Source organism: Orcinus orca, chromosome X (genome assembly GCF_937001465.1).
Source record: "Orcinus orca chromosome X, mOrcOrc1.1, whole genome shotgun sequence".
Taxonomy (NCBI): Eukaryota; Metazoa; Chordata; class Mammalia; order Artiodactyla; family Delphinidae; genus Orcinus; species Orcinus orca.
The window spans coordinates 98,402,540-98,428,724 of record NC_064580.1 but is presented as its reverse complement, the minus strand read 5'-3'; the positions used below and the strand labels follow the sequence as shown (position 1 = coordinate 98,428,724).

The 26,185-nt window shown below is 41.0% G+C and overlaps 1 protein-coding gene across 2 annotated transcripts in view; it reads left to right on the top strand.

Annotated features, from left to right (window-relative positions):
- Window positions 1–5,726, top strand: part of LHFPL1 (LHFPL tetraspan subfamily member 1) — a 51,850-nt gene extending 46,124 nt beyond the window's left edge. For both annotated transcript variants that reach the window (XM_004283970.2, XM_004283969.2), the window contains one exon: window positions 4,627–5,726. In XM_004283970.2, coding sequence (XP_004284018.1) covers window positions 4,627–4,808 — 182 coding nt within the window. In that variant the 3' untranslated portion in view covers window positions 4,809–5,726. The remainder of the gene's footprint in view (window positions 1–4,626) is intronic.
- The last annotated feature ends 20,459 nt before the right edge of the window (window positions 5,727–26,185 follow it).

Genomic DNA, 26,185 nt, shown 5'->3' with positions numbered 1-26,185 from the left:
TTTCTGAAAAGATAAACAAAACTGATAAAATTTGTTCACCAAGAATAAAAGAGAGAAGGCCCAGGTAAACAAAATAAAAAATGAAAGAGGAGAAATAACAACTGATACCACAGAGATACAAAAAATAATGAGAATATTATGAATAGTTATATGCCAACAAATTAGACAGCCTAGAAGAAAGAAAATTTCTAGAAACATACAACCTGCCAAGATTGAATCAAGAAAAAACAGATAATTTGAACAGACTGATCACTAGTAGTCAAATTGAATTTGTAATTTAAAAATCCCCTGCAAACAAAAGTCCAGGACTTGATGGCTTCACATAGGAATTCTATTGTATCAAACATATAAAGAAAAATGATACCTATCCTTCTCAAACTATTCATAAAATTGAAGAGGAGGGAACACTCCCTGATTCGTTCTATGAAGCCACCATTACCCTGATACCAAAAGCAAACAAAGATACAAAAAAAAAAAAAGAAAATTATAGGCCAATATCTTTATGAACATAGATGCAAAAATCCTCGACAAAATATCAGCAAACCAAATTCAACAATATATAAAAAGTATCATACACTGTGATCAAGTGGGATTTATTCCAGGGATGCAAGAACGCTACAATATTCACAAATCATTCAATGTGATACATGAATTAATAAAAGAAAGGATAAATATCACATGATCACCTCAAAAGATGCAGAAAAAACGTTTGACAAAATTCAGTATCCATTCATGATAAAAATTCTCATCAAAGTGGGTATAGAGTGAATGTATCTCAGTATAATAAAGATCATTTACAGCAAACCCACAACTAACATCATACTCAACAGTGAAAAGCTGAAATCCTTTCCTTTAAATTCAGGAAAAAGCCAAGGATGCCCACTCTTGTCACTTCTATTTAACATAGTATTGGAAGTCCTAGCCACAGCAATCAGACAAGAAAAAGAAATTAAAAGCATCCAAATTGGAACGAAGAAGTAAAACTGTCACTACTTACAGTTGACATGATACAACGTAGAGATAACCCTAAAGTCTCCACCAGAAAACAATTAGAACTAATAAGTGAATTCTATAAAGTTGCAGGATATGAGATTAATATACAGAAATCTGTTGCTTTTCTATACATTGTTAAAGAACTATCAGAAAAAGAAAGTAAAAAAAAATCAGTTTTAAAATTGCATCAAAAAGAATAAAATACTTAGGAATAGACTTAACCAAAGAGGTTAAAGACCTATACTCTGAAAGCTATAAAACATTGATGAAGGAAATAGAAGATGAAACAAAGAAATGGAAACCTATTTCATGCTCTTGAATTAGAAGAATTAATATTGCTAAAATGGCCATACCACAGAAAGAAAGAAATCTACAGATTTAATGCAATCCCTATTAAAATACCCATGATATTTTTCACCGAGCTAGAACACATAAACCTAAAATTCATATGGAACTACAAAAGACTCCAAATTGCCAAAGCAATATTCAGAAAAAAGAACAAACCTGGAGGTATAACCCTCCCAGATTTCAGGCTATACTATAAAGCTACAATAATCAAAACAGCATGGTACTGGCACAAAAACAGACACATAGATTAATGGAAGAGAATAGAGTGCCCAGAAATAAACCCACATACTTATGGTCAATTAATTTATGACAAAGGAGGCAAGAGTATACAACAGTCTCTTTAATAAGTGGTGCTGGCCTCTATTTACAATAGCCAGGACATGGAAGCAACCTAAGTGTCCATCAACAGATGAGTGGATAAAGAAGATGTGGCACATATATACAATGTAATATTAGCCATCAAAAGAAACGAAATTGAGTCATTTGTAGTGAGGTGGATGGACCTAGAGTCTGTCATACAGAGGGAAGTAAGTCAGAAAGAGAAAAACAAATACCGTATGCTAACACATATATATGGAATCTAAGAAAAAAAAAAAAGGTCATGAAGAACCTAGGGGCAATATGGGAATAAAGACACAGACCTACTAGAGAATGGAGTTGAGGACGCAGGGAGGGGGAAGGGTAAGCTGGGACAAAGTGAGAGAGTGGCATGGACATACATACACTACCAAATGTAAAATAGATAGCTAGTGGGAAGAAGCCACATAGCACAGGGAGATCAGCTCGGTGCTTTGTGACCACCTAGCGGGGTGGGATAGGGAGGGTTGGAGGGAGAGAGATGAAAGAGGGAAGAGATATGGGGATATATGTACATGTATAACTGAGTCACTTTGTTATAAAGCAGAAACTAACACACCATTGTAAAGCAATTTTACTCCAATAAAGATGTTAAAAAAAAAAAAACTAATCTACCCAGTAACTTACAACAAATGTCTTGTGATCTTGTTTTGAGAATAAAGAGATGTAAACTGTTAAAAAAAAAAACTGGTGCTGGGAAAACTGGACTGCTACATGTAAAACAGTAAGATTTCCTCATACCATATACAAAAATAAACTCAAAATGGGATAAAGATCTAAATGTAAGACCTGAAACCATAAAATTCCTAGGAGAGAACATAGGTAAAACACTCTTTGACATAAATTGTAGCAATGTCTTTTTTTGTCTCCCAAGGCAAAAGAAATAAAAGCAAAACTAAGCAAATGGGACCTAATTAAATTTAAAAGCTTTTGCCCAGCAAAGGAAACTATCAACAAAATAAAAAGACAACCTATGAAATGGAGGAAAATATTTGCAAATGATATGGCCTGCAAGTGGTTAATATCCAAAATATACAAATAGCTCATATAACTTAATATCATAAAAAGGAACAACCCAGTCAAAATTGTACAGAAGATCTGAATAGACATTTTCCCAAAGAAGACATACAGATGGCCAACAGGCACGTGAAAATATGCTCAATATTGCTAATTATCAGAGAAATTCAAGTCAAACAAACAATGAGACACCACCTCACACCTGTCAGAATGGCTATCATCAAAAAGTCTACAAATAACAAATGTTAGTGAGGATACAGAGAAAAAGGAACACTTGTACTCTGTTGGTGGGAATATAAATTGCTGTAGACACTATGGAAAACAGTTTGGAGAGTCCTCAGAAAACTACTATATGACCCAGCAATTCCACTCCTGGGTATATATCAGGAAAAAACAAAAACACTAGTTCAAAAAGATACGTGCACCCTAATGTTCATAGCAGCACTATTTATACTCCATCATAAAAAAGAATGAAATTCTGCCATTTGAAGATACATGGATGGACGTAGAGAATATTATGCTTAGTGGTTTGTCAGACAGAGAAAGACAAATACTGTATGGTATCACTTATATGTGGAATCTAAAATAATAATACAAATGAACGTACATGCAAAACAGAAACAGACTCACAGATATGGAATACCAACTTCGTTACCAGTGGGGAGAGGAAAGCGGGGAGAGACAAGACAGGGGTATGGGATTAAGAGATACACACCACTGTGTATAAAATAGAGAAGCAACAGGATATATTCTATAGCACAGGGGATTATAGCCATTATCTTATAATAACTTTTAATGGAGTATAATCTGTAAAAATACTGAGTCACTATGTTGTACACCTGAAACTAATATAATCTTGGAAATCAACTATACTTCAATTTAAAAAAGTACATTGTCGTGAAGATCAGTCTTGACATCCCCACCTGACTGACTATAGTCAGGACTCACTTTCTGCAAGACTGTGAGGTAGGTGAAAGTCACTGCCCACCTTTTTTTCTCAGAATTCCTTTGCAATTTTGTATCACTGGACATCTACTCCAATTTCTGGAGTCCTATTTGCTTAAGCACTTGATTTTAGCAGTTATTTATTACTCTGATCCCTTGTAATATAATAGCTTTCTTTCTTTGGGCATTGACCTTTTCTGACGGATCTCTGAAAAAACTCAAACACTTCAAAGGAAAGAATCTACCTCTGGTAGAATGAATGATAAGTTGTGGGGTGGATATTTTTGAGCAGGTGACCTTTCCCATTATCCTTCAAACTGAAACTACCCCTTAGAAGCTTGGCCTTGATTCCCATGCATATTTCCTCCCTGGATGTTGAAAAATTAGGTTAGGATAGAGACACGTGGTATGGAGCAAGGGATTTGATTTTGCCTGCAAATTTCCTGATGATACAGGATATAGTTCTCTGAAAACAGTCCATGAACTGTAATATATCAGTGTGGTTAAAACTGTGGAGCTTCAGAGTCAAGATGAGCCAGGGTTTATATCCCGACCCTACCACTTTCTGTGTGATTTTTCACAATTAACTTAACCTGTGCCTTGGTTGCCTCATCTTGTATAAAACAGGGATAATAAGAGTAGCTAGCTCATATAGTTACTATAATGATCAATGAAATATATGTCTAAAGAGCTTAGCATAGTTCTTGACACTTGATCAAGTTGTTCTTGTCATCACTGTCATTAGCATTACCACCACTGCCACCACCAACATCACCCCCAGGTTCCTACTGTAACAGAATAAAATTTTATAACCTCTTGCTGAAGCTAATACCAGCCATCAGCAAGGGAGGAAAGAGTAAGCCCACCCGCATTCACTGTTTCCTACTCTCACTTTAACCCTAACGTCTCAAAGAGAATGTATGAGAAGACACTCTAACCCTCATGTCTCTGTTCCTGTTTCCACAGGTACCTGTCGGCTTGGCTGGGCATACTACTGTGCTGGAGGTGGCGCAGCTGCAGCCATGTTGATCTGCACCTGGCTCTCTTGCTTTGCTGGAAGACACCCCAAGCCTGTCATGTTGGTGGAGAGCATCATGAGGAACACCAATTCTTATGCCATGGAGCTTGACCACGGCCTCAAACCTTGAGCTTTAGCAGAAGATTGGAGAGGGTGGGAAAGAGGAGGGAAGGGAGCCTTGAAAAGAGGTACTAAGATGAGGCCAGTTCCTACCCACTTGCCAGTAGTGTAACCCAGTGTTTGCATGCTTTTTGACTCCCCAGTCATTCATTTTCGGTTTCCCTTAAACCAGTGGGTCAGTGGTTATTTACAAAATTCATCAAGAACAATAATTCTCAGACTTCCCTGGCGGTCCAGTGGTTAAGACTTCGTGCTGCCAATGCAGGGGGCGCGGGTTCGATGCCTGGTCGGGGAACTAAGATCCTACGGTGTGGCCAAAAAAAAGAACAATAATTCTCTCTAATGTTTACCTAGCTGGTGAGTGCCCACTAGCCCCCAACTCGCAAAGTGCTCCTTCATACAAAATGATAAGAAAGATCCTCAGTTGAGAGGTAACTGCACAGTCAAGCAGCTCTTCAGAGCTCTACAGCTCCTATCACTTACCCCAAAGCTTAAAGTTTGGGTAAAAACACTTGTGCATGAAGGGGCCATGAGATGGACAGGGATGGTTCCTACCACTCCATTCCTTTGGTCATCCCCTGATACTTATTGCCATCTCCAAACATCTACGGAGTGCCACTGCCCCAATTTTTGTGACTTTCTCAGGACTATACCTTGACTCGTCCTCTTTTTTCCTGTTTCTCTTCCTTGCCGGTTGTGAGCAAGCTTATGGGGAGGGTGACTCCCAATGGGGAAAACACTAATCAAGGATGCTTGCATATAGTCTAAGACCCCTTCCTCATAATGCTTTAGAATATTCATAAAAGTTCATTTTGTGTTCTGGCTGGGTGACTGGCATCAAAATAGTGGCAAGTATTCCCTAGTCCCTTATAGATACAGAAATGGTGTTCATCAAATGTTCTGAGCAGAGACTAGCATTTGTTGTGTGCTCAATAAACACAAATTCAGAATGATGATGACAAGGATGTTTCTGCTGGTTCCTTACTGAAATTCCTATTAGAGTTCATTTTTATTGACAAGGAAATCCACAGTGGCCTTTTGCCCCTATAGTCATTCCTAGCATGATACACATTTCTCCACTTGTTTCAAAGACTATTCATCAAGTGCTTTCCCTTCCATCTGGGGTGAATTAGACATAAAAGAACAGAGTCCTGATGTCACCTAAGGCTGATGTATTTTTAGGCTTGGCCTCCATCCCATCTGTGCTCAAGGCTGATGGATGGTGTAGAAGAACTTGGTGTCTCTCAGGGACAGAATTTGTCTCCCCCACTCCTCCCTAATTAATTCAGGCTAGCTCTATTGCTCCATAACTATAGCTTTAGGGAGTAGGGAAGGCCTGTGACACAAAAGGCCAGCTCATCTCTTTCTATTCTTAATCACTCCAGAGTGGTTTCGGTACAGCCCGATACAGCCCTACCTGGAAGGAGAGAAATGGCAAAAAATGTTCTCATTAGTTATATGCCATCCCAAGAAGGGTCAGGGTCCATATATCGGCCTTATGCAGGTAAGTGAATTCAAGCATACACTCCATTCATGAGCTCATTCATTCATTTAATCACTCATTCAGGACACACTTTTTGAATATCCTACTGTATGCCACATTCTGTGCTAAGCACTGGGGGAAAAAAAGATACAGTTTCTCACCCTAAAAGTGACAGGGTATTGACAGACATGTAGATAAATATTGCCAAACAGTGTGTTACATGCTACCAAGTGAAGGGCTGGGGGCTAAAGGATCGCATAGTTGGCTATTAAACCAACTTGGGGTGAAGGGGTTCATGGGAAAGATTTCTAGAAAAGATGATGCCTAAGATGAGTCTGAGAGATGAATAGGGGGAGTTAGTCAGCAAAGGCTAAGTGTGTACTATACAAGGGAATGTGGAAAGCAGGGCATGGAGACATGAGAAAACACGACCCCATCACAAGAATGATGAACAGAGGTGTGAAAAGGGAGGAGGCAGAAGCTGAAGCTGAAAAGGGAAATACCAATGGGATCTTCTACACTAGGGTAAGGAGTTTGGATTTTATCCTAAAGGAGGGCCATTGAAAGGGAAGTGATGTGAACATATTTGTGTTTTTCAAAGATCAGTTGACTAATGTGAGGAGAATGGAAGAAAATAGGGAGAGACTATAGATATTTCAATAATCTAGGTATAAGAAAATCAAGTCCTGAATTAAGATAGTGACTGCGGAGCTGGAGCAAATGGATGAATTTGAAAGAAGATATTTAGAATATTTTGTTACCTACCAGAATTAAAATATCTTATTAATAATTTTATACTGAGTAAATGTTGAAATGATAATATTTTGGGTATATTGGGTTAAATAGAGCATATTAAAATTTCAAAAAGATATCTAGGAAGTAGATCCCATGGTACTTGATGTCTAATGGATATGGTAGGTGAGGACAAGTGAAAATTTTGGCATGATCGCTCTGAGATGTGGGCTATCACCGAGATGGGGAATACCGCAGGAATAACAGATAGTAAGGAACTGATGATTGGATTCATGTCAAGTATCATCTTCCCCATGGAACTGGATTAAGTGTTTAAGGTAAAGCAAGTTGAACATATCTCACTGGGAGGAAAGCAATGTAATTAGGTTTGCAGCATCCCCTCTCCCCAAGACAGATGACTAAGAACAGGTAAAACAAAAATGCAACTGGCTCAAACTTCATTTTTATTGTGTAGGCACAATAATGCAACCTTAAATTAGGAGAGCTCAATGTATGGAGAATATGTCAGGTGTTTGAGGAAATGCAGATCAGTCTCTTTCGAAAAGGCAATTGGATCAGGTGATCTTTCTTCTCAGGGTAGGGAACCTTCTGGAATTCTGCGGGATAGGATTTGTGAAAGTGATATAAGCGTTTAAGTCAGGGTATTGGCAGGAAAGAGATGGTATACTCAAGGGGTTTTCCTAGCTGAGCTTAATGAAGGGGCTATTTATGGTGGTGTGGGTAAAATTCAGGGCATCTACAGTGATGGTGAGGCATACAGAGGCGATGCATGGCGGGGAGCTGTTATCACCCCAAAGACTGAAGGGACAAGGGGAAGTAACTGTGTTATTGGAACCCAGCAAGAACTGTAGCCATGCAAGAAGGGCTGCCTGATAGGAGCTGTGTCTTTAGGTAGCACAGTGTGAACTCTGCCCAAATGTAACACAGCTAGGAGGCAGACAGGAGCACAAAATCTTTATCTCCCTCTCTTCCCGCTCTCTGATCTCCTCCCAATGCTCACCATTAGCCAGACCCAGCCAGATGCCAGCTGGCAAAAAATGCTGTTGCTACAGTCCATTGAGGTCAGCCTCCTTTGTCACAGAGCATGGAGTAGAAGGGCAGAGAATGGACCTTGCGGGTGTGAGCGGCAAATGGAAAATAACAGCTCAGTGAGTTTTCTCAGCTCCCGTTGCTACCATTCCCTTACACATTGCTTCCCGGGAAGTCAATGCTTTGCTGCCCTCCATGGCCCAGATACCTGAACACACTGTAAAGTAGTTATACCCTAGAGAGGAGACTGAGCAGGAAGGGGTTAATTCAAAAGAACCATTTTAAATGACTGTCACCTTGTATAAGGTATTAGTTGGCATGTTTCCTCTCCTCTTCCAGGGAAAGGGGAGAGGATTTAAAAGGGATTTTTTTTTTCCTGTGAAGAAACCAGGCCTGCAGGGGTTTATATTCAAAGAGGGATCCAGCCCCTTGTTCAATTTGAATTTAAATTCCTCCCTGCCTGTGTCTGGTTTCTTTCCTGCCAAGCATGTTTTTGCATAGATGTCTGACTAGCCTATTTTTTTTCCCCTGTGGCCTAGAGCAGACTCTTGGAAGCTAAGTCTGCCTCCTCTGGCTGCTGTTAAGCAGAGAGGAAGGAGAGCCCATGGGTCGGGGGAGGACTGAAGGAGCAAAGTGAGGATCTCAGAGACGGTGGTCTGTCCCATGCCAGGCTGGCTGGTCTGCTCCCCGCCTGTGCACACAGATCGAGTGCTTAACCATGGGTCCTTTCTGACTCTTGGAACCACTTAGATCTTGTGTGTAGAGGGGTGAGAGGTGGGAGGCTTTTCACCCAGGCTAGCTCAAAGCCAACGGATTATTTCTTAAGAGTCTATTTAGCAGGATATTCCTTCAGGAAAGAATGTCAGATGGACAGCACTCACCCATTTGGCATGTCTCTCTGTCTGTAGGGTTACAATTTCTCCACCTTGGGTGGCCCTTGGTATACTGCAAGTGTCAAGTCATCCAGGTCTGTCTTGAGTGATGCCTTCTCCCTAATGTCACCTCTCATTATCCCTGTTCCCAGAGCAGTAGCTGCCGCCATTGATTTTCACATGCTGATGACTTCCAGGCAGTGGGTTCCCGCCTCGCAAGGACGTGTGCCCTGAACCAATATGGACAGGCTCTGGCCTCTGAGCTTCTGCAAGAGTCGGTGGTAATATGCGGTTTAGGTTGGATGAGGGGAAACCCTAGGAGGATGAGGGGATGAAGAAGCTGCTGGCAAGCAGAGGCTTTATAAATTGTCCAACAAGTTGGACTAAGAGGGAGGTCTGGCTCCTTCATAATGTGCTAAGGACACTGTCTTCAATCTGGCATTCACTCTTGGTAGAAATACTAATGTGGAGAAGCTTCAGGATTGTATTTAGTCCCAAGGCAGTCTGTCGGTGAGAAAAAAAATGGAAGTTTCAAGAAAACTAATAGTGAATGTATTTTGTAAAAGATGGCAAGCAACACACTTTGTGGCTTGAGGGGAAAGTTCTGCTATTTCTAGAACTCACCATCAATCTCTACCCAGACCTAGTAAAGCTTTCCTAGCAGACAGAAGGCAGCACCCTTACAAGGAGTCATCTCTGCTCTGTGTCCCTGGTTTAAAAGCATTTTCTGATCTGGAGGGGGGCTGCAGTTGAAGGATATTTACTACTGGCCTCTCTTTCAGATATAGAGAGATGTATTTTCAGCTTCAATTTTCATTTCGTCTACTTATGAGATTAGACTCTCCCAGTGCTGATGTCTTCTCTAAAGGCATCGAACCCCCACTGAGTCTTCAAAGCTAACAGCAAATAAACAGTTGCTCTGTGTGCACACAAATGATTTAGATTTTCATTATACAGGGCTGCCGATATGTCAGGAGGCAGAAGTAGGGGGAGACAAAATGCTTGGTTTTGACTGCAGCACTGTATCCTGGTTCTTCCTCCCTCTCCAGAAAGGAGGCTCCAGAGAACAGTACTTGGGAGAGGAGGGCATCAAGGCCACCTGGCATCCATGAGGGCAGCCCATGATGTTGCCTCCTTTTCATGTAGTGCCTCTACTTCCTGAAGAGGTGGTGGCAACTACAGAAAGGAAACAAAGCTGGTAGAAAGATCAAGGGGAATAAAGAGGGGTAGATGAAGAGGTAAACATGGTAATCATTCCAGAGACATATTGCCTCCCTCCACTGTGGCCTATTAGAATCCCATTTGGGGAAACTTGGCAATTTTTTTCTGAGATATCTCTTCGTATATCGAGCTAAAATACTGCCCCCCTTCCCCGCCCCAGACAACATGGTAAAGTGAAAACAGTTCAGGTTTGGTTTTGGAGTCAGACAGATCAAAGTTTGAATCCTAGCCCAGACATTTCCAAGCTATGTGTCCTTGGGCAAGTTACTTCTCTGAGTTTACAAAACTTTCTAAGACAGCATCTCCTATCTGCTGTTGACCTTTGCACACCCCAGGATCTATAGAAGGCATGTACCATCCAGTGGCCCAATACCTTTCATTTCGCACTGATTATTCTAACACAGTAATTTTGAATCCTGGTTCACATTAGATTGCTCCGAGAAGATTTTTTTTTAAAGTTTGATGCTTATGTCCCACCCCAGTCCAACTGAGTCAGACTCTGGGGGCTGCTAGACCATAGTATCCCATCTTCATTGTTGACATCATCTGCTGACCCCCTTGTCATCTCTCATTCACTGAAGACTTCAGCACCTGGCTCATTTTCTTTTTGTTTTTCATTCCTATTTCTGTCATCCTTTTGGAAACTTTAACATCCACATGAACCACTCTGCCAACTTCTTGGACTCTCAGTTCTTTGACTTCCTTACCTCTGATGATATTTTTCTTCCATTCAAGCTCTGCTGCTCCCACTTTTGACATTGGCCATAAGTGCACCATCACCAAAATCCAGATTTCCAGCCTCCCATTCCTGACCACACTTCTTATTCTTTCAGCTCATGTTTTTTAATATCCCCACTCTATCAACTCTTCGATCCCATCCTACTTACCCAATCCAAAGTCCATAGTTCATCAATGTAATCACCTCTTGAATAAATGTACCACTCTTTTGCCCCCTGCTCACCCTGTAATTGGTGGTACGCGGGCCTCTCACTGTCGTGGCCTCTCCCTTTGTGGAGCAGAGCCTCCGGACGCGCAGGCACAGCGACCATGGCTCACGGGCACAGCTGCTCCGCGGCATGTGGGATCTTCCTGGACCGGGGCACGAACCCGCGTCCCCTGCATCGGCAGGCGGACTCTCAACCACTACGCCACCAGGGAAGCCCTGTCTGACAAAATCTTAATTAATCCTTGTTAAATTTAATAATCTGCCTGGTCCCAACTGTTGACAAAGAAAAACAATAACTGTTCTTGCATTTTCTCTGTCTATACCCACTCCCTTGATGAGTTCATGCAATTCCATGGCTTTAAATATTATCTATACCCTTGCTACTCAAAGTGTGAGCTATAGTCCAAAAACATGGGAGTGCATTAGAGATTTAGAATATTGGGCCCTACCCCAGGTGTACTGAATCATAATCTGCCGTTTAGCAAAATCCCCAGGTGATTCATATTCATTAAAGTTTGAGAAGCACTGATCTATGCCAGTGGTTCTGAACGGTGATTGCAAATTGAAATTAGCTGGAGATAAAACTGCTAATGCCTAGGCCCACTTTCAGAGGTTCTAATTTAATTGGTTTAGGGTAAGGCCTGGACATATATAAATTTTATAGGTCACTATGTGATTTTTATGTGCAGCTGTGATTGAGAACCACTGACTTAAATATTGATGACTCCCAAAGTAATAACTCTAGGCTAGTGCTGGCTTACTAGTGGGCAGAGTCAGTGTTCAGAAGACTCTGGGGCTGTTGCCCACCCGCTGGTGGGTGAAGCCAGGTCCTGGGGTTAGTGCTGGACTACTGGCAGGCAGAATTGGGTCCTAAAGTCTGGTTGCAGAGCCTGGGGTAACCAGAGTAGGTGTCAGATCACTGGTGGTGGGGAGGGGGAACTTCTTGACACAGTTGGGTATGGGGTCTGGAGTGTCCCGAAGCTTGTATTGGCCTGCTAGTTGGCCTGCTAGTTGGCCAAAATGAAAGGTATCCGGGCCCAGCTGGTCTAAGGGCAGGGTCTGGCTTACTGATAAGCAGGATGGGTCCACAGGCTGTAGGACTGTGGTTTTCTTGCGTCTGGTGTCTGCCCCCTAGTGGGTGAGGCTGGTCCAGAGGCTAGAACAAGCTTCCTGGAGGGCGGGGCCGGGGCCCAGGGGATTCTGGCCTGGTGGGTGGAGCTGGGTCCTGGGCCCTCTGGTGGGCAGGGCCACGTCCAGAGTCGGCGGCTGTGGGCTCAGGAGGTCTAGGTAGCTTGTCTGCTGCTGGTTGGGGATGTGTCCCTGCCCAGCTAGTTAGTTGGCCTGAGGCATCACAGAACTGGTGCCTGCAGGCTGTTGGGCCAGGGTAGGGCTTGGTCCTGGGGCTAATAAGCTAGAGGGAGGAGCACCAGTATCCCCGTGGTAGAAGGAGCTCCCGAAAATGTTTGCCGCCAGTGTCTACGTTCCCAGGGTGAGCTGCAGTTGCCTTCTACCTCTCCGGGAGACCCTCCAAGACCAGCAGGTAGGTCTGACCCAGGTTCCTATCCAATTACTGCTTTTGCCCTGGGTCCTGGAACATGTGAGTTTTTGTGTGCGCCATTTAAGAGTAAAGTCTCTATTTTCCCCAGTCTAATGCCACATTTCTGTCTCAGCTTCCTTGCTCCCTGCGCCCAAATGCAAAGCTATTTTTGGCTGAACTTTATACACTTCATCTCTCTTTTCTAGGTCAGACACGCTCTCATTATTTATACAAAATTCTGACTCAGTAGCATTCTAGGATTCTGAACCAAACTCTAAACTCTTTGGAATACAACCTAGGAAAAAGGACCTATCTCATTGTTATGCAAGCTTTCCTTTCTCTGACAGTATACTTCCCCACAGATCTCTAAGCTCTTTCACAGTTTTGCTCTCTCAGCCAGGACGAGCACATCTCCACACCATACTTTTAGGTCTGAGTCAGCAGTAGTGTAGAACATTAACTCATTAACAACAAAATTGCCTTTCCTAACTCTAAACTCTTGCCAGACTAAGGTTGTTTTCAATTAGCACATTTAGAAAGAGGTTTTTTTTCCCCGTTTTTTGCATAGCCATTCCTTTTACAGGGTAGTTAGGAAGCTCAAAAGAATCCATGTAAATATCCATGGTATATATGCATAAGTATAAAGAATAACTCAGATATAGGTTGAAGGTATATATGAGGGCCATCCTCAGTAATTGATCTTTCCCTGGTTGCTTTTAGGCTAGAATCTTCTTACACCTTAAGTTTCAAGGACTATTATCATTTGCAGGGCTGGCATACTACCATTCAAACATAATCATATTTCTATTGGGTTGGGTTCTGAAGAATAATGCACGTCCCTTTTCTTCTGGAAATCACAGCAATGCATGGGCAGTAGCCCTCTGTTCAACCTGATTCCCAGCTGCACCATAACTTTAACATATCCTGCTTTCACGTCTTCACTTGTGCACAGTTTTCTCTTTGAATTTGTATTTTAGACTATCAAATGTGACAATAGCCAGAAACCTATTTTATTTCTAAATAATAGAAAAATCATGAGCATTTAGATAAATGGAAGTACTTTCAAAATCAGCAGCTCAAAGAGATTTGGGGTTTCAGGGAACTTGTGAAATGTAAATGGTCACCACCCACTGCTACACACCATTGAGCACTTCTGTAAAACCAACAACAACAAAACAGTTTCCATTCTTCTGACCAACCATGAGGGAGAATTTGCTCTCAAGGCAGTGCTCTACCATAACTGTAAACTCACCCTTTTGTGGTCTAAAGTCAAGGACTGCACTAGTATCTGAAGTGATGGGAACAGTAGGATCTATTTCCAAAATCATACCAAAAAGAAAGGAGAGGTTGGGGAAAATTCTGACTATTGCTAGATCCTGGAAATGTATTGATTTATGGACTCACAGGTCTGCAGAACTGTGAATGGTGACGAGGGAAGGGAAAAGAGTGTATGTAGGTGCACACACATATACAAGTGTCCTTTTATTACTTGTGGTAGGAAGAATTCTAAAAATACATCCAGTTTGAGCTTCTAGTATAATGAGATATCACTCCTGTGATTATATTATTATATGGCACAGCTGACCTTCAATTAGGGCGATTAGCCCGGTGAGCCTCATCTACTCACATGAGCCCATAAAGGCAGAAAACTTTTTTCAGCTGGTGGCAGAAAGGAAAGGCAGAAGGGGAAGTTAGAGATATTCACATCCATGAGAAGGATGTGAAATGCTGTTGCCAGTTTGAATATGGAAGGGGCCTCTGGGAGCAGAGAGTGGCCCCCTGGTTGACAGTCAGCACAGAGACAGGGACCTCAGTCCTGCAACTGCAAGGAACTCAACTCTGCAAGAGAGCCTGGGGCTTCCAGCTGAGAATGCAGCTCAGCTGACAGCGTGTAAGACCCTGAGCAGAGGTTCCCGTCACACCATGCTGCACTTCTGACCTGCAGAATTGTGAACTAATAAATGGGTATTATTTTAAGCCACAAAGTACTGGTAATTTGTTAGGCAGCAATAAAAACTAATATATTAATGAATTAATTTTGTCCCAGGATCATGGAGCTCCTGAAGGCATAGATCATGTCATCTCCGTGGAAAAGGCCCACTGTCCCTAATGCAAAGTGTCGTGTCCAGTAAGTACTCCAGACCTGTTAACTGGTGACAGATCAGCTCACTGGGCCAGGTGCAATTGCTTAATGTGCTCACCAGACTCGGAGTGTCACTGAGCCTCTTCTCTGGTTCAGTGCTACTATTAAACTACTGGCTGGAAGACAAGGGCCAGACAGCCAAGGTTCAGCTTTGGTTCTCTCTTCCCCTACAGCAGATAGGAAGGGTCCCTCAGGCACACACGAGTTTAATAGCAACATTGTGTGGTCTTAAATAAGCCAGGCTGGGCTCCCTCTGGGATCTGGGCTGTGATATCAGAGATAAAAATAAACCACTAGGCACTTGCTGCCCTCATTCTTGGGTTGATGAGAAGTCAGATGATGAAGTTACACTTTTAACATGATCATGAGAATGGAAAAGGGCTCACTCCTCTTTCAGGTCTCATTAGGATCTTCGTCCAGACAAAGACTCTATTTACAGGTGCTTTGTAAAATGTAGCTCCCTTCCTGTTCTCAGCAGGCAGGGCAGCATGGTGCTGTAATGTTGGCTTGGCTTTCCCTTCTACCTCCATTCCTTCCCTTTCTTACTCCTTCCTTCCCTTCCTTCCTCCTTCCTTCCCTTCCCCTGCTTCCTATTCCTAATTTCATTTTTTGTTATTTAGCTGTTTGGTTTGGGAGGGTAAGAGCCCCAGAGCTGCAGCAGCAGCAAAAAAAAAAAAAAAAAAAAAAAAAAACCTCAGCCTCTCAGAGTGAGATAAATGCCCTTTATTCTTATTTGAGTTTCTCACTGCCTAGAGTGTAAGGGCAGAAAATAGAACTGTCTAACAGAAGCAGAGAGCAAGACCTTTTCCATGGTGTTTGGAAAAGACTAAAAAAGGGAGCAGAAAGGAGGATGAGGTGACCCTGTTCCTGTCCCTCGGCAGTCACTTAGTCAACATTTCTGGAGTGCTGTGACATTTACTGTCATTTCATGTAATGTCATTAAACAGGGCATAACATGGTTTTAGTACATGTGCCCTCTGTGTGCCCAGATATTTGCTACCTGGGCTCCAAAAGAAACAGGACATTTGGGCTATGCCCTTAAGGAGCTAATAGGGTTTCTGGGGAGCACAGAACCCATATATGAAAAATACATGAGAAGACATAGCTCCAGGACCAGACAGAAGAACTGGGGACAGTGTGTTTTGGGGCTGGAGAAGAGTGGAAGGAATGTGACTTGTGGAAGCAGCAGTGATGGTTATAGAGGTGTGGAGGAAGGTTCTTTGTGGCATGCGGTTAGGAAGGAAGATTGAAATGCAGTTGCATAGATGCACGGTGAGTGGGGATAAATATTCTTTGTACCCAGTTGTCACAGAGTTTTCATGTTGTTTTGGACTGACTTTGTGTCCCCCCCAAATTCATATGTTTAAGCCCTAACTCCCAATGTGACTCTATCTGGAGATAGGGCCTTTAGAGAGGTAATTAAGGATAAATGAGATCATGGGGTAGGGCCCTAATCCAATAGGACTAGTGTCCTTACAAAAAAAAAGGAAGAGACACCAGGAGGCACGTGCATAAAAGAATAGACCACGTAAGCAGAGCAAAAAGGTGGTCATCTGCAAGCTAAGGAAAGGGGCCTCAGGAGAAATCAATCCTGCTGACACCTTAATCTTGGACTTCTAACCTCCATAACTGTGAGAAAATAAATTTCTATTGTTTAAGCCACCCAGTCTGTGGTATTTTGTTATGGTAGCCTGAGCTGATTAATACTCATGTCAAGGAAGATTGCTTGCAAGCCCTGGTTCTCAGTGCTGGATGATGGTTGCTCTAAGTCACTTATTCTCATGGTCAAAGGTTTAAGTGGGTCAACAGTGATAGGTACGTAAGAACTTGAGAATACAGGCAGGTTCTGGCACGGCTCTTAGCTAGGTGACCTTTTGTAGGTCATGTTACTTATCTGGGCCATTTTTGTCTCTTTAGTGAATTAGGAAATTAATAAGAGTAACTTGCTAATGCATGGATATAAAGTTAAAGGTAAGGATCATAATAACCTTGGCATATTTTTCATAATATTCATGCTCTACTGCTTTGCTCCCTGTTCCTATTGAGAATCCCTGGTTTTGATATCACAGGTCATTTAAGGTCAGTAAGGTCTGCTGTCTTACCCATACATCCCTACCCATACATCCCTACTTCTTGTTATTGATAAGTCTTCTAATCCTAGAAGAACCAGTAACAGCTTCCTTTTAGCTGGGTAGAGTCAAGTACTTAATCCATCCTATGGTACCACCATTAGCTGCTACGAGAGAGGAAAATACCTCTTCTGAGGTGAAAGTTGAGGGGAACCATGAGAGTGGTGAGTCAGGGCCCTGGGAGCTCTCAGCTGTCAGATTATTCAATATGTGGGACTCAGGAAACACCAAAGCCTTCACCTCCTGCTTTATGTTCACTCTTAGAAAAGGTACCCCCAGATCTGAAGGAGGTGGTATAGAGTAGTGTGACTTCTCATGGGCAGAGCGGTGCCCCCCATCCTTAGCAACCTTTGCTTCCCACTAACCAGGCATGTCTTAGCTGTAGTTGTCATTCAGACAGCCTGAATATAGGTCTATTCACAGAGACCAGGGACCTGGGTACAAGAATGCAGCTCTGAGCTCATGGGCACAGACCTCCTGGTTCTCCCCTGCCACTAAGCCTATTACCTCTCCCACCCTATTCGAACCTCCACTACTCACATCCACACACCACCCATCTGAACTGGGGAGGTCCAAAATCTGAAGCCCATACTAGAAATCCTGAGTGCAGCTGAGAAAGTGCCAGAATGATTGAACATCTTTTCCTTCAGCTTTGATGAGCCTCTAACCCAGGCAGGAGATTTATCTCTGTTGTCAATGTTATTTCAGGGCTCAGGAACTAGTTGCCTACCTGACTCTTCAGCCAATCGTAGGCAGTGATAAAGAGGAGGCTGGCAGGCAACAAGGTCCGCTGGGGATAGTGAAGGTTATTTTGAGCTTATCTTATTCTTAGCCAGCAGCCTGGGGCGTTGGTGTCTGCACATGATTCAGTTTTGCCTGGTGGTGGTGGCAGCAGGACACTTTGCTTCAGGTGCCTGGCGTGCAGTATTACAGAAATGAATTATGGGTAAAGCAGTTTGCTGATGCCAACTCAGTTTCCCAGTAGACCTGGAGGGTCAAGAGGCAGCCTGCTATGTGAGCAGACGCAAAAATGCCAGTGCCCGCAGGGGAGCCGGGTGCTTAAAACATAAAACAACCAACTCGGCACCACAATATGTCTGGCTTGATTCCGAGATTAAACAATAGAAATAGGATTTGTTTTTAAAGTATCTGAAGAAAACTATACAGTGCAATTGCATTACAAGGATCCTGGGAATGTTTACTGGAGTTACAAGTTCTAGATAATAAACTTAAGCAGGGATGTCCAGGGATGGACAGCCAACACCTGCACCTTCTCAGTACATCAAACACTAGGTAATGAGTTACTCTAGTTCCCAGAAAGTCCTTCCCCATTGCCTCTACATTTCCAAATCCTTGGTGTGTAGAATTCATTAATAACTCCAACCCTTTCCTAACTGCACATAGGAATGCTTAGCACAGTGCTGGCCACATTTGCATTCATTCGACACATTCAATGAATGGTCTATATTGGTGGTTTTCATACTTAAAAAATTGACAGAACCCTTTTTTTTCAAATATTATCTTACTCTGAAACTCAATATACAGAATGGATAAAAGGAGAACCATGCTAATTATACTGGCGCTGGGGGAGGGGGGCAGAGCTATGCCTCTGTCTTCCCTTCACTATTTCCTATGGGAAAGAGTCGAGAATGCTAAGATTCCGGCAGTGAGGATTCATTAAGTATCTGTGGCTTGCCCAGTCTCATATGCATTCTGGAAGATTTAAAAGGAGTAGAAAGCTTTATTATGGGTAGATCAGAGTTTAAGATGGGCAATAAAATGTATACATGAAAGATATATGAGAGAACCAGGGAACCATGAGGAAGGAAAATGGGCTGGATTCTGCAGAAAAGGTTGGCTTTAACATAGGTCTTAAAAGAAATGCAAGATTTCAGCTGACACAGAGGAGAAAGTGCTCCAGATTGAGGCTACAGGGTAAGCAAAGTCACAGAAGTGGGAATGAGCATAGCATTGGCACCAGGATGGAGGAAAGGGACTGGTAGTGGAGCAGCCTGACTATGTAAACAGAAGAGGGGTGTGTGTGTGTGTGTGTGTGCGCGTGCGTGTGTGTGTGCGTGCGCGCGCGCGCGTGTGTGTGTGTGTGTGAGTGATGGTGGTGTTGAGAGGGATAGGATTTTACTAGGCAGCAAGGTGGAGTCAGATGATGCTGGTCTTGAAAGGCTGTCAGAGGAATTCAGGAGCTGGTAGGCTGTGGGGAAGCCACTAGAGGTTTTTACTCATGTGAATAGCCCAGTAAGAAATTTATCTGACAGTGACCTAGAGAACACACACATGGAAGAGATGAGAGTCCACAAGTCCATATAAGAAGTTATTGCATTAACCCAGGTCAGAGGCATGTCTCTCTTCCTTTTTCTATTTAATGTGACTTAGTCCCTGTTGAGTTGGGTCGGACCAACCAATCTAGAAAATGACTATTTGCACTCCACTGCAGGCTGTATGGCCTCTTAAACTGCTATCCATTTTTCTTTCTTTTTTTTTTTTTTTTTTTGCGGTACGCGGGCCTCTCACTGTTGTGGCCTCTCCCGTTGCGGAGCACAGGCTCCAGACGCACAGGCTCAGCGGCCATGGCTCACGGGCCCAGCCGCTCCGCGGCATGTGGGATCTTCCCAGACCGGGGCACGAACCCGTGTCCCCTGCATCGGCAGGCAGACTCTCAACCACTGCGCCACCAGGGAAGCCCCTGCTATCCATTTTTAAAGCAAATAACTTTCTTAGTCCACAGTAAAACCAGCCATCTGACTGTTTTAGGTTCTTCAGTGAGTTTCTTATGAAGAGAAATAGCCCAGGGAAGGCAGCTTCTAACAGCACTGTCACTGAGTACTGTCTTGAACCAACATAAGTCTGCTTTGAAGCATTCTTAATGTCGCATCATGCTTGGTGGCACTCAGATTGGACATGCAATGAGGATTTGTTTTTAAAGTATCTGAAGAAAATTATACAGTGCAATTGCATTACAAGGATCCTGGGAATGTTTACTGGAGTTACAAGTTCTAGATCATAAACTTAAGCAGCCCAGTCTATGCACAAGCAGTGAGCTGGATTTGCCTAGAGGAGTGTGATAAAATCAAGCATTAGTGCATTTATCCTATTTTGCCTCTCCAGGCAGACTTTGCCAATTCTCAACCTGACCTCGATTCAGATAGCCCCGTGAGGAGTTCAATTTTCAAGTTCCCTCTACGTTTGGGTAATAGGGCAAAGAATTGGGAGTGGTGGCAAGTAAAAAAGTCACAAGGCCTAGGCAAAGGAAACTCACAGAGAAGAACACATCACGAGAGGCAGATGTGACCAGACAGTAACTTTCCCTGAAACTTGGAGATGTGATGGCTGTTATTACCATGACTGAATATGACTCCTTATGAGAGAAACAAGAAAGAATAAAGAAACATACTGAGTGGGAGAAGATATTTGCAAATCATATATTTGATAAGGAGTTAATGTCCAAAATACATAAAGAACTCATACAACTCAACAACAAAGAAATCAAACTACCTGATTAAAAAATGGGCAGAGGACCTGAATAGACATTTTCCCAAAGAAGACATGCAGATGGCCAACAGGTACATGAAAAGATGCTCAACATTGTTAATTATCAGGGAAATGCAAATCAAAACCACAAAGAGATATCACCTCACCCCTGTCAGAATGGCTATTATCAAAAAGACAAGAAATAACATGTTGGAAATGATGTGGAGAAAAAGGAACCCTGTGCACTTTTTGTGGGAACGTAAATTGCTGCAGCCACTATGGAAAACAGTATGGAGATTCCTCAAAAAAGTAAGACTAGAACTGTCATACGACCCAGCTATTCTACTTCTGAGTATTTACCCAAAGAACACAAAAACACTAATTCGAAAAGATATGTACCCCTATGTTCATTGCAGCATTATTCACAATAGCCAAGATATGGAAACAATCTAAGTGTCCATCAATGGATGAATGGATAAAGAAGATGCAGTATAAATACACAGTGAAGTACTACTCAGTCATAAAAAAGAATCAATTCCTGCCATTTCTGACAACACGGATGGACCTTGAAGGTATTATGCTAAGTGAAATAAGTCAAATGAAGAAACACAAATACTGTATGATTTCACACATATGTGGAATCTAAAACAAAACAAAACAAATAAACAAAAACAAACTCAAAACAGATTAGTGTATACAGATGTCAAATTATAGTGTTGTTACCTGAAATTTATATAGTTAAAAAAAATAAGAAACAAATGCTAGGAGGCTAGGGTGGGCCCAAGTGCCATCTATTGAGAGGTATTTAATGAGAAACTTAAAATCATTCATTCTACACATTCAATGAACTTTTAATAAGTGAACAAATATAGGCACTATAGAATTGCCAGTAAATAGAAATACCTGCCCTCATGGAGCTTACATTCCAGTGTGGGGCTGGAGCAGGCAAAAGACACAATTAACAGACTCTTTCCCTAAATGATCTCATCCAGCTCCATGGTTTTATTTACCATCTATATTCTGACTCCTAAATGTACATATCCAGCCCTGATGTCTCCCTGGGACTCCAGATTCATTTACCTGATTGCCAATTCAATGTCTCCACTTAGGTCTTATGGGACCCTCAAGTAGAACACGACCAAAACAGAACTCTTGATATTTTTCCCCAAAATCTGTTCCTCCCACAGCATACCCCATCTTGATAAATGGTGTCACAATTCCTCCAGTTGTTCAGATCAAGACCTGAGAGTCATTCTTGATTTGCTCTCTTTTCTTCAGCTTCCATTCTGTCAGCAAATCTTGTAAATTCCACCATCAAGATACATGTTGGATCTGTCCATTTCTCACCACCTCCATGATTATCACCCCAATCAAAGCTGTCGTCAACTCTCACCAGAAAAACTGCAAGCAACTACTAATTGGTCACCCTGCCTCCACTTTTTCCTTCATATAATTCATTTTCCACACAATAGTCAAAATGATCTTACATACTAAGAATTACATCATATCACTCTGGCACTTAAAAACTAATGACTTCCCATGAATATAAGAAGTAAACAAAAATACTTTTTCAAGGCCTCCAACAGAGTCTGGTCAAGATCTGGCCCCCATGTCTTTCTATAGCCTGATCTAACAGTCTCTCTTGCTCTCTTGATTAATAAGCTCAAAGTAGACTGGTAGCCTTTCTTTTTTTTAATTGAGGTATAGTTGATTTACAATATTGTGTTAGTTTCAGGTATACAGCAAAATGATTCCATTCATAATACACAAATACATATATACATATATATGTATATTTCAGATTATTTTCCTTTATAGGTTATTACAAGATATTGGGTATAATTCGCTCTGCTGTACAGTAATTCCTTGATGCTTATCTATTTTATGTGTAGTAGTTTGTATCTGTTACTCTCATATCCCTAATTTATCCCTTTCCCTGGTTCCTTTACCCTTCTATGTCCAGAGTCTGTTTCTGCTTTGTATGTAGATTCATTTGTATTATTTTTTATATTCCACACGTAACTGATATCATATAATATTTGTCTTTTTCTGTCTGACTTACTTCACTGAGTATGATCATCTCTAGATCATCCATGTTGCTGAAAATGGCAATATTTCATTATTTTTATGGCTGAGTAATATTCCATTGTGTGTATATATATATATATATATATATATATATATATATATATACACACCATATCTTCATAAGCCAATCATCTGTTGTTGGGCACTGGGGTTGTTTCCATGTCTTGGCTATTGTAAATAGTGCTGCTATGAGAATTGGGGTGTGTGTATCTTACCAAATTAGATTTTTCATCTTTTCTGGATATATGCTCAGGAGTGAGATTGCTGAATCTTATGATAACTCAATTTTTAGTTTTTTTTAAGGAACCTCTAGATTTTTTTTCCCTAGTGACTATACCAATTTACATTCCTACCAACAGTGTAGGATGTTTCACTTTTTCCACAACCTCTCCAGCATTTATTATCTGTAGACATTTTGATGATGGCCATTCTGACCAGTGTGAAGTGATACTTCATTGTGATTTTGATTTGCATTTCTCTGATAATTAGCAAAGTTGAACATCTTTTCATGTGCCTTTTGGCCACCTGTATGTCTTCTTCGGAGAAATGTCTATTTCAGTCTTCTGCACATATTTTGATTGGGTCGTTTGTTTTTTTGATATTGAGTTGTATGAGCTGTTTGTATATTTTGGATATTAAACCCTTGTCAGTTACATTGTTTGCAAATATTTTCTCCCATTCTGTAGGTTGTCTTTTTGTTTTGTTGATGGTTTCCTTTGCTGTGCAAAAGCTTATAAGTTTGATTAGGTCCCATTTTTTAATTTTTGCTTTAATTTCTTTTGCTTTGGGAGACTGATGTAAGAAAATACTGCTATGATTTACATACAAGAATGTTTTGCCTATGTTCTCTTCTAGGGGTTTTATTTTTTATTTTATTTATTTATTTATTTATTTCTTCTAGGGGTTTTATAGTGTTATGTCTTATATTTAGGTCTTTTTTTTCTTTTTATTTATTTATTTGGCTGTGTTGTGTCTTCATTGCTGCTCAAGGACTTTTCTCTAGTTGTGGCGAGTGGGGGGTACGCTTCGTTGTGGTGCACGGGCTTCTCATTGCAGTGGCTTCTCTTGTTGCGGAGCACAGGCTCTAGGGCCATGGGCTTCAGTAGTTGTGGTTCGCGGGCTCAGTAGTTGTGGCTCACGGACTCTAGAACGTAGCCTCAGTAGTTGTGGTGCACAGGCTTAGTTGCTCTGTGGCATGCAGGATCCTCCCAGACCAGAGCTTGAACCCACGTCCCCTGCATTGACAGGAGGACTCTTAACCACTGTGCCACCAGGGAAGCCCATATTTAGGTCTTAAAACCATTTTGAGTTTATTTTTGTATTTGGTGTGAGGGAGTGTTCTAATTTCATTGATTTACATGTAGCTGTGCAGCTTTCCCTACACTACTTGTTGAAGAGACTGTCTTTTCTCCATTGTATATCCTTGCCTCCTTTGTCATAGATTATTTGACCTTAGGTGTGTGAGTTTATTTCTGGGCTCTCTATTCTGTTCCATTGATCTATATGTCTATTTTTGTGCCAATACCATGCTGTTCTGATTACTGTAGCTTTGTAGTATAGTCTGAAGTCTGGAAGAGTTATGCCTCCTACTTTGTTCTTCTTCCTCAGGATTGTCTTGAAAATTCTGGGGGTTTTTTTGTTTCCATATACATTTTAGGATTATTTGTTCTAGTTCTGATTAAAATATCATGGGTATTTTGATAGGGATGACATTAACTCTGTAGATTCCTTTGGGTAGCATGGCCATTTTAACAGTATTAATTCTTCCAGTCCAAGAGCATGAAATGTCTTTCCATTTCTTTGAATCATCTTCAGTTTTCTTTATCAACGTTTTATAGGTTTCAGCATATAGGTCTTTCACTTCCTTGGTTAAGTTTATTCCTAGGGTGTTTTGTTTTGTTTTTGACTCAATTTAAAATGGCACTTTTTTTTTACTTTCTGATATTGCATTGTTAGTGTAAAGAAATGCAACAGATTTCTATATATTAATTTTGTATCCTGCTACATCGCTAAATTAATTTATTAGTTCTAATAATTTTGTGTGGAGACTTCAGTGTTCTCTAGAGTCATCTGCAAATAGTGACAGTTTAACGTCTCCCTTTCCAGTTTGGATACCTTTCTGTTTCTTCTCTGATTGCTGTGGCTAGGACTTCCAATACTATGTTGAAAAGAAATGGTGAGAGCGGGCATTCTTGTCTTGTTCCTGAATTCAGCGAGAAGGCTTTCAGCTTTTCACTGTCAAGTATTATGTGGGCTATGGGTTTGTTGTAAATGTCTTTTATTATGTTGAGATATGTTCCTTCTATACCCACTTTGGTGAAAGTCTTTATCATGAATGAATATTTAATTTTGTCAAATGCTTCTTCTGCATCTTTTGAAATGACCATGTTTCTTTTTTTTTTTGTCTTTCCTTTTGTTCATGTGATGTATCACATTAATTGATTATGTTGAACTATCCTTGTGACCCTGGAATTGATCCAACTTGACCATGGTGTATGATCCTTCTTATATATTGTTGGATTTGGTTTGCTAATATTTGGTTGAGGGTTTTTGCATCTATATTCATCAAAGATAATTGTCCTGTAATTTGCTTTTTTTGAGTGTATTTGGTTTAGGTATCAAGGTGATGGTGGCTTTATAGAATGAACTTGGCAGTGTTTCCTCATCTTCAATCTTTTGGAATATTTTGAGAAGGATAGGTATAAGTTCTTCTTTGTATGTTGGGTAGAATTCTCCAGTACATCTCTCTAGTCCTGGACTTTTGTTTGCAGGGAGTCTTTTTTTTTTTTTTTTAACAGATTCTATTTCACTTTTGGTGATCTGTCTGTTCAAATTATCTGTTTCTTTTCAGCTCAATTTTGGCAGGCTGTATGTTTCTAGAAACTTGTCCATTTCTTCTGGGTTGTCCAATTTGTTGGCATATAACTGTACACAGTATTCTTTTACGAATTTTTGTATTTCTGTGGTAACAGTTGTTATTTCTCCTCTTTCATTTCTTATTTTGTTTATTTTGGTCCTCTCTCTTTTCTTCTTCATGAACCTGGCTAGAGGCTTTTCAATTTTGTTTATTTTTTCAAAAAAACAGATCTTGGTTTCATTGATCTTTTCTATTGTTTTTTTTAAATTTCCATTTTATTTATTTCCTCTATGATCTTTATTATTTCCTTCCTTCTGCTGAGTTTGGGTTTTGTTTTTTTCAAACTCCTTTAGGTAGTAGGTTAGATTGTTTATTTCAGGTTTCTTTTGTTTGTTTTTTCTGTTTTTTGGGTTTTTTTGTGGAAGGTCTGTATTGCTGTGAACTTCCCTCTTAGAACTACTTTTGATGCATCCAATAGATTTTGTAAGGTTGTGTTTTCATTGTCATTTGGCTTGAGGTATTTTCTGATTTTTTTCTTCAATTTCATCATTTTCCTATTGGTTTTTTAAATAGGATGTTTTTCAGTCTCCATTTGTTCTTTCCCCATTTTTATTTCTGTGTTTGATTTCTAGTTTCATACCATTGTGGTCAGAATAGGTACTTGAAATAACTTCTATCCTCTTAAATTTGTTGAGGCTTGTTTTGTGACCCAGTGTGTACTTCTTTTAAAAATTTTTTTGGATGCAGTGTCCTGTAGATGTCAGTTAAATCCCACTGATCTATTGTGTCATTTAGGACCTCCATTGCCTTCTTGATTTTCTGTTTGGAAGATTTGTCCGTTGA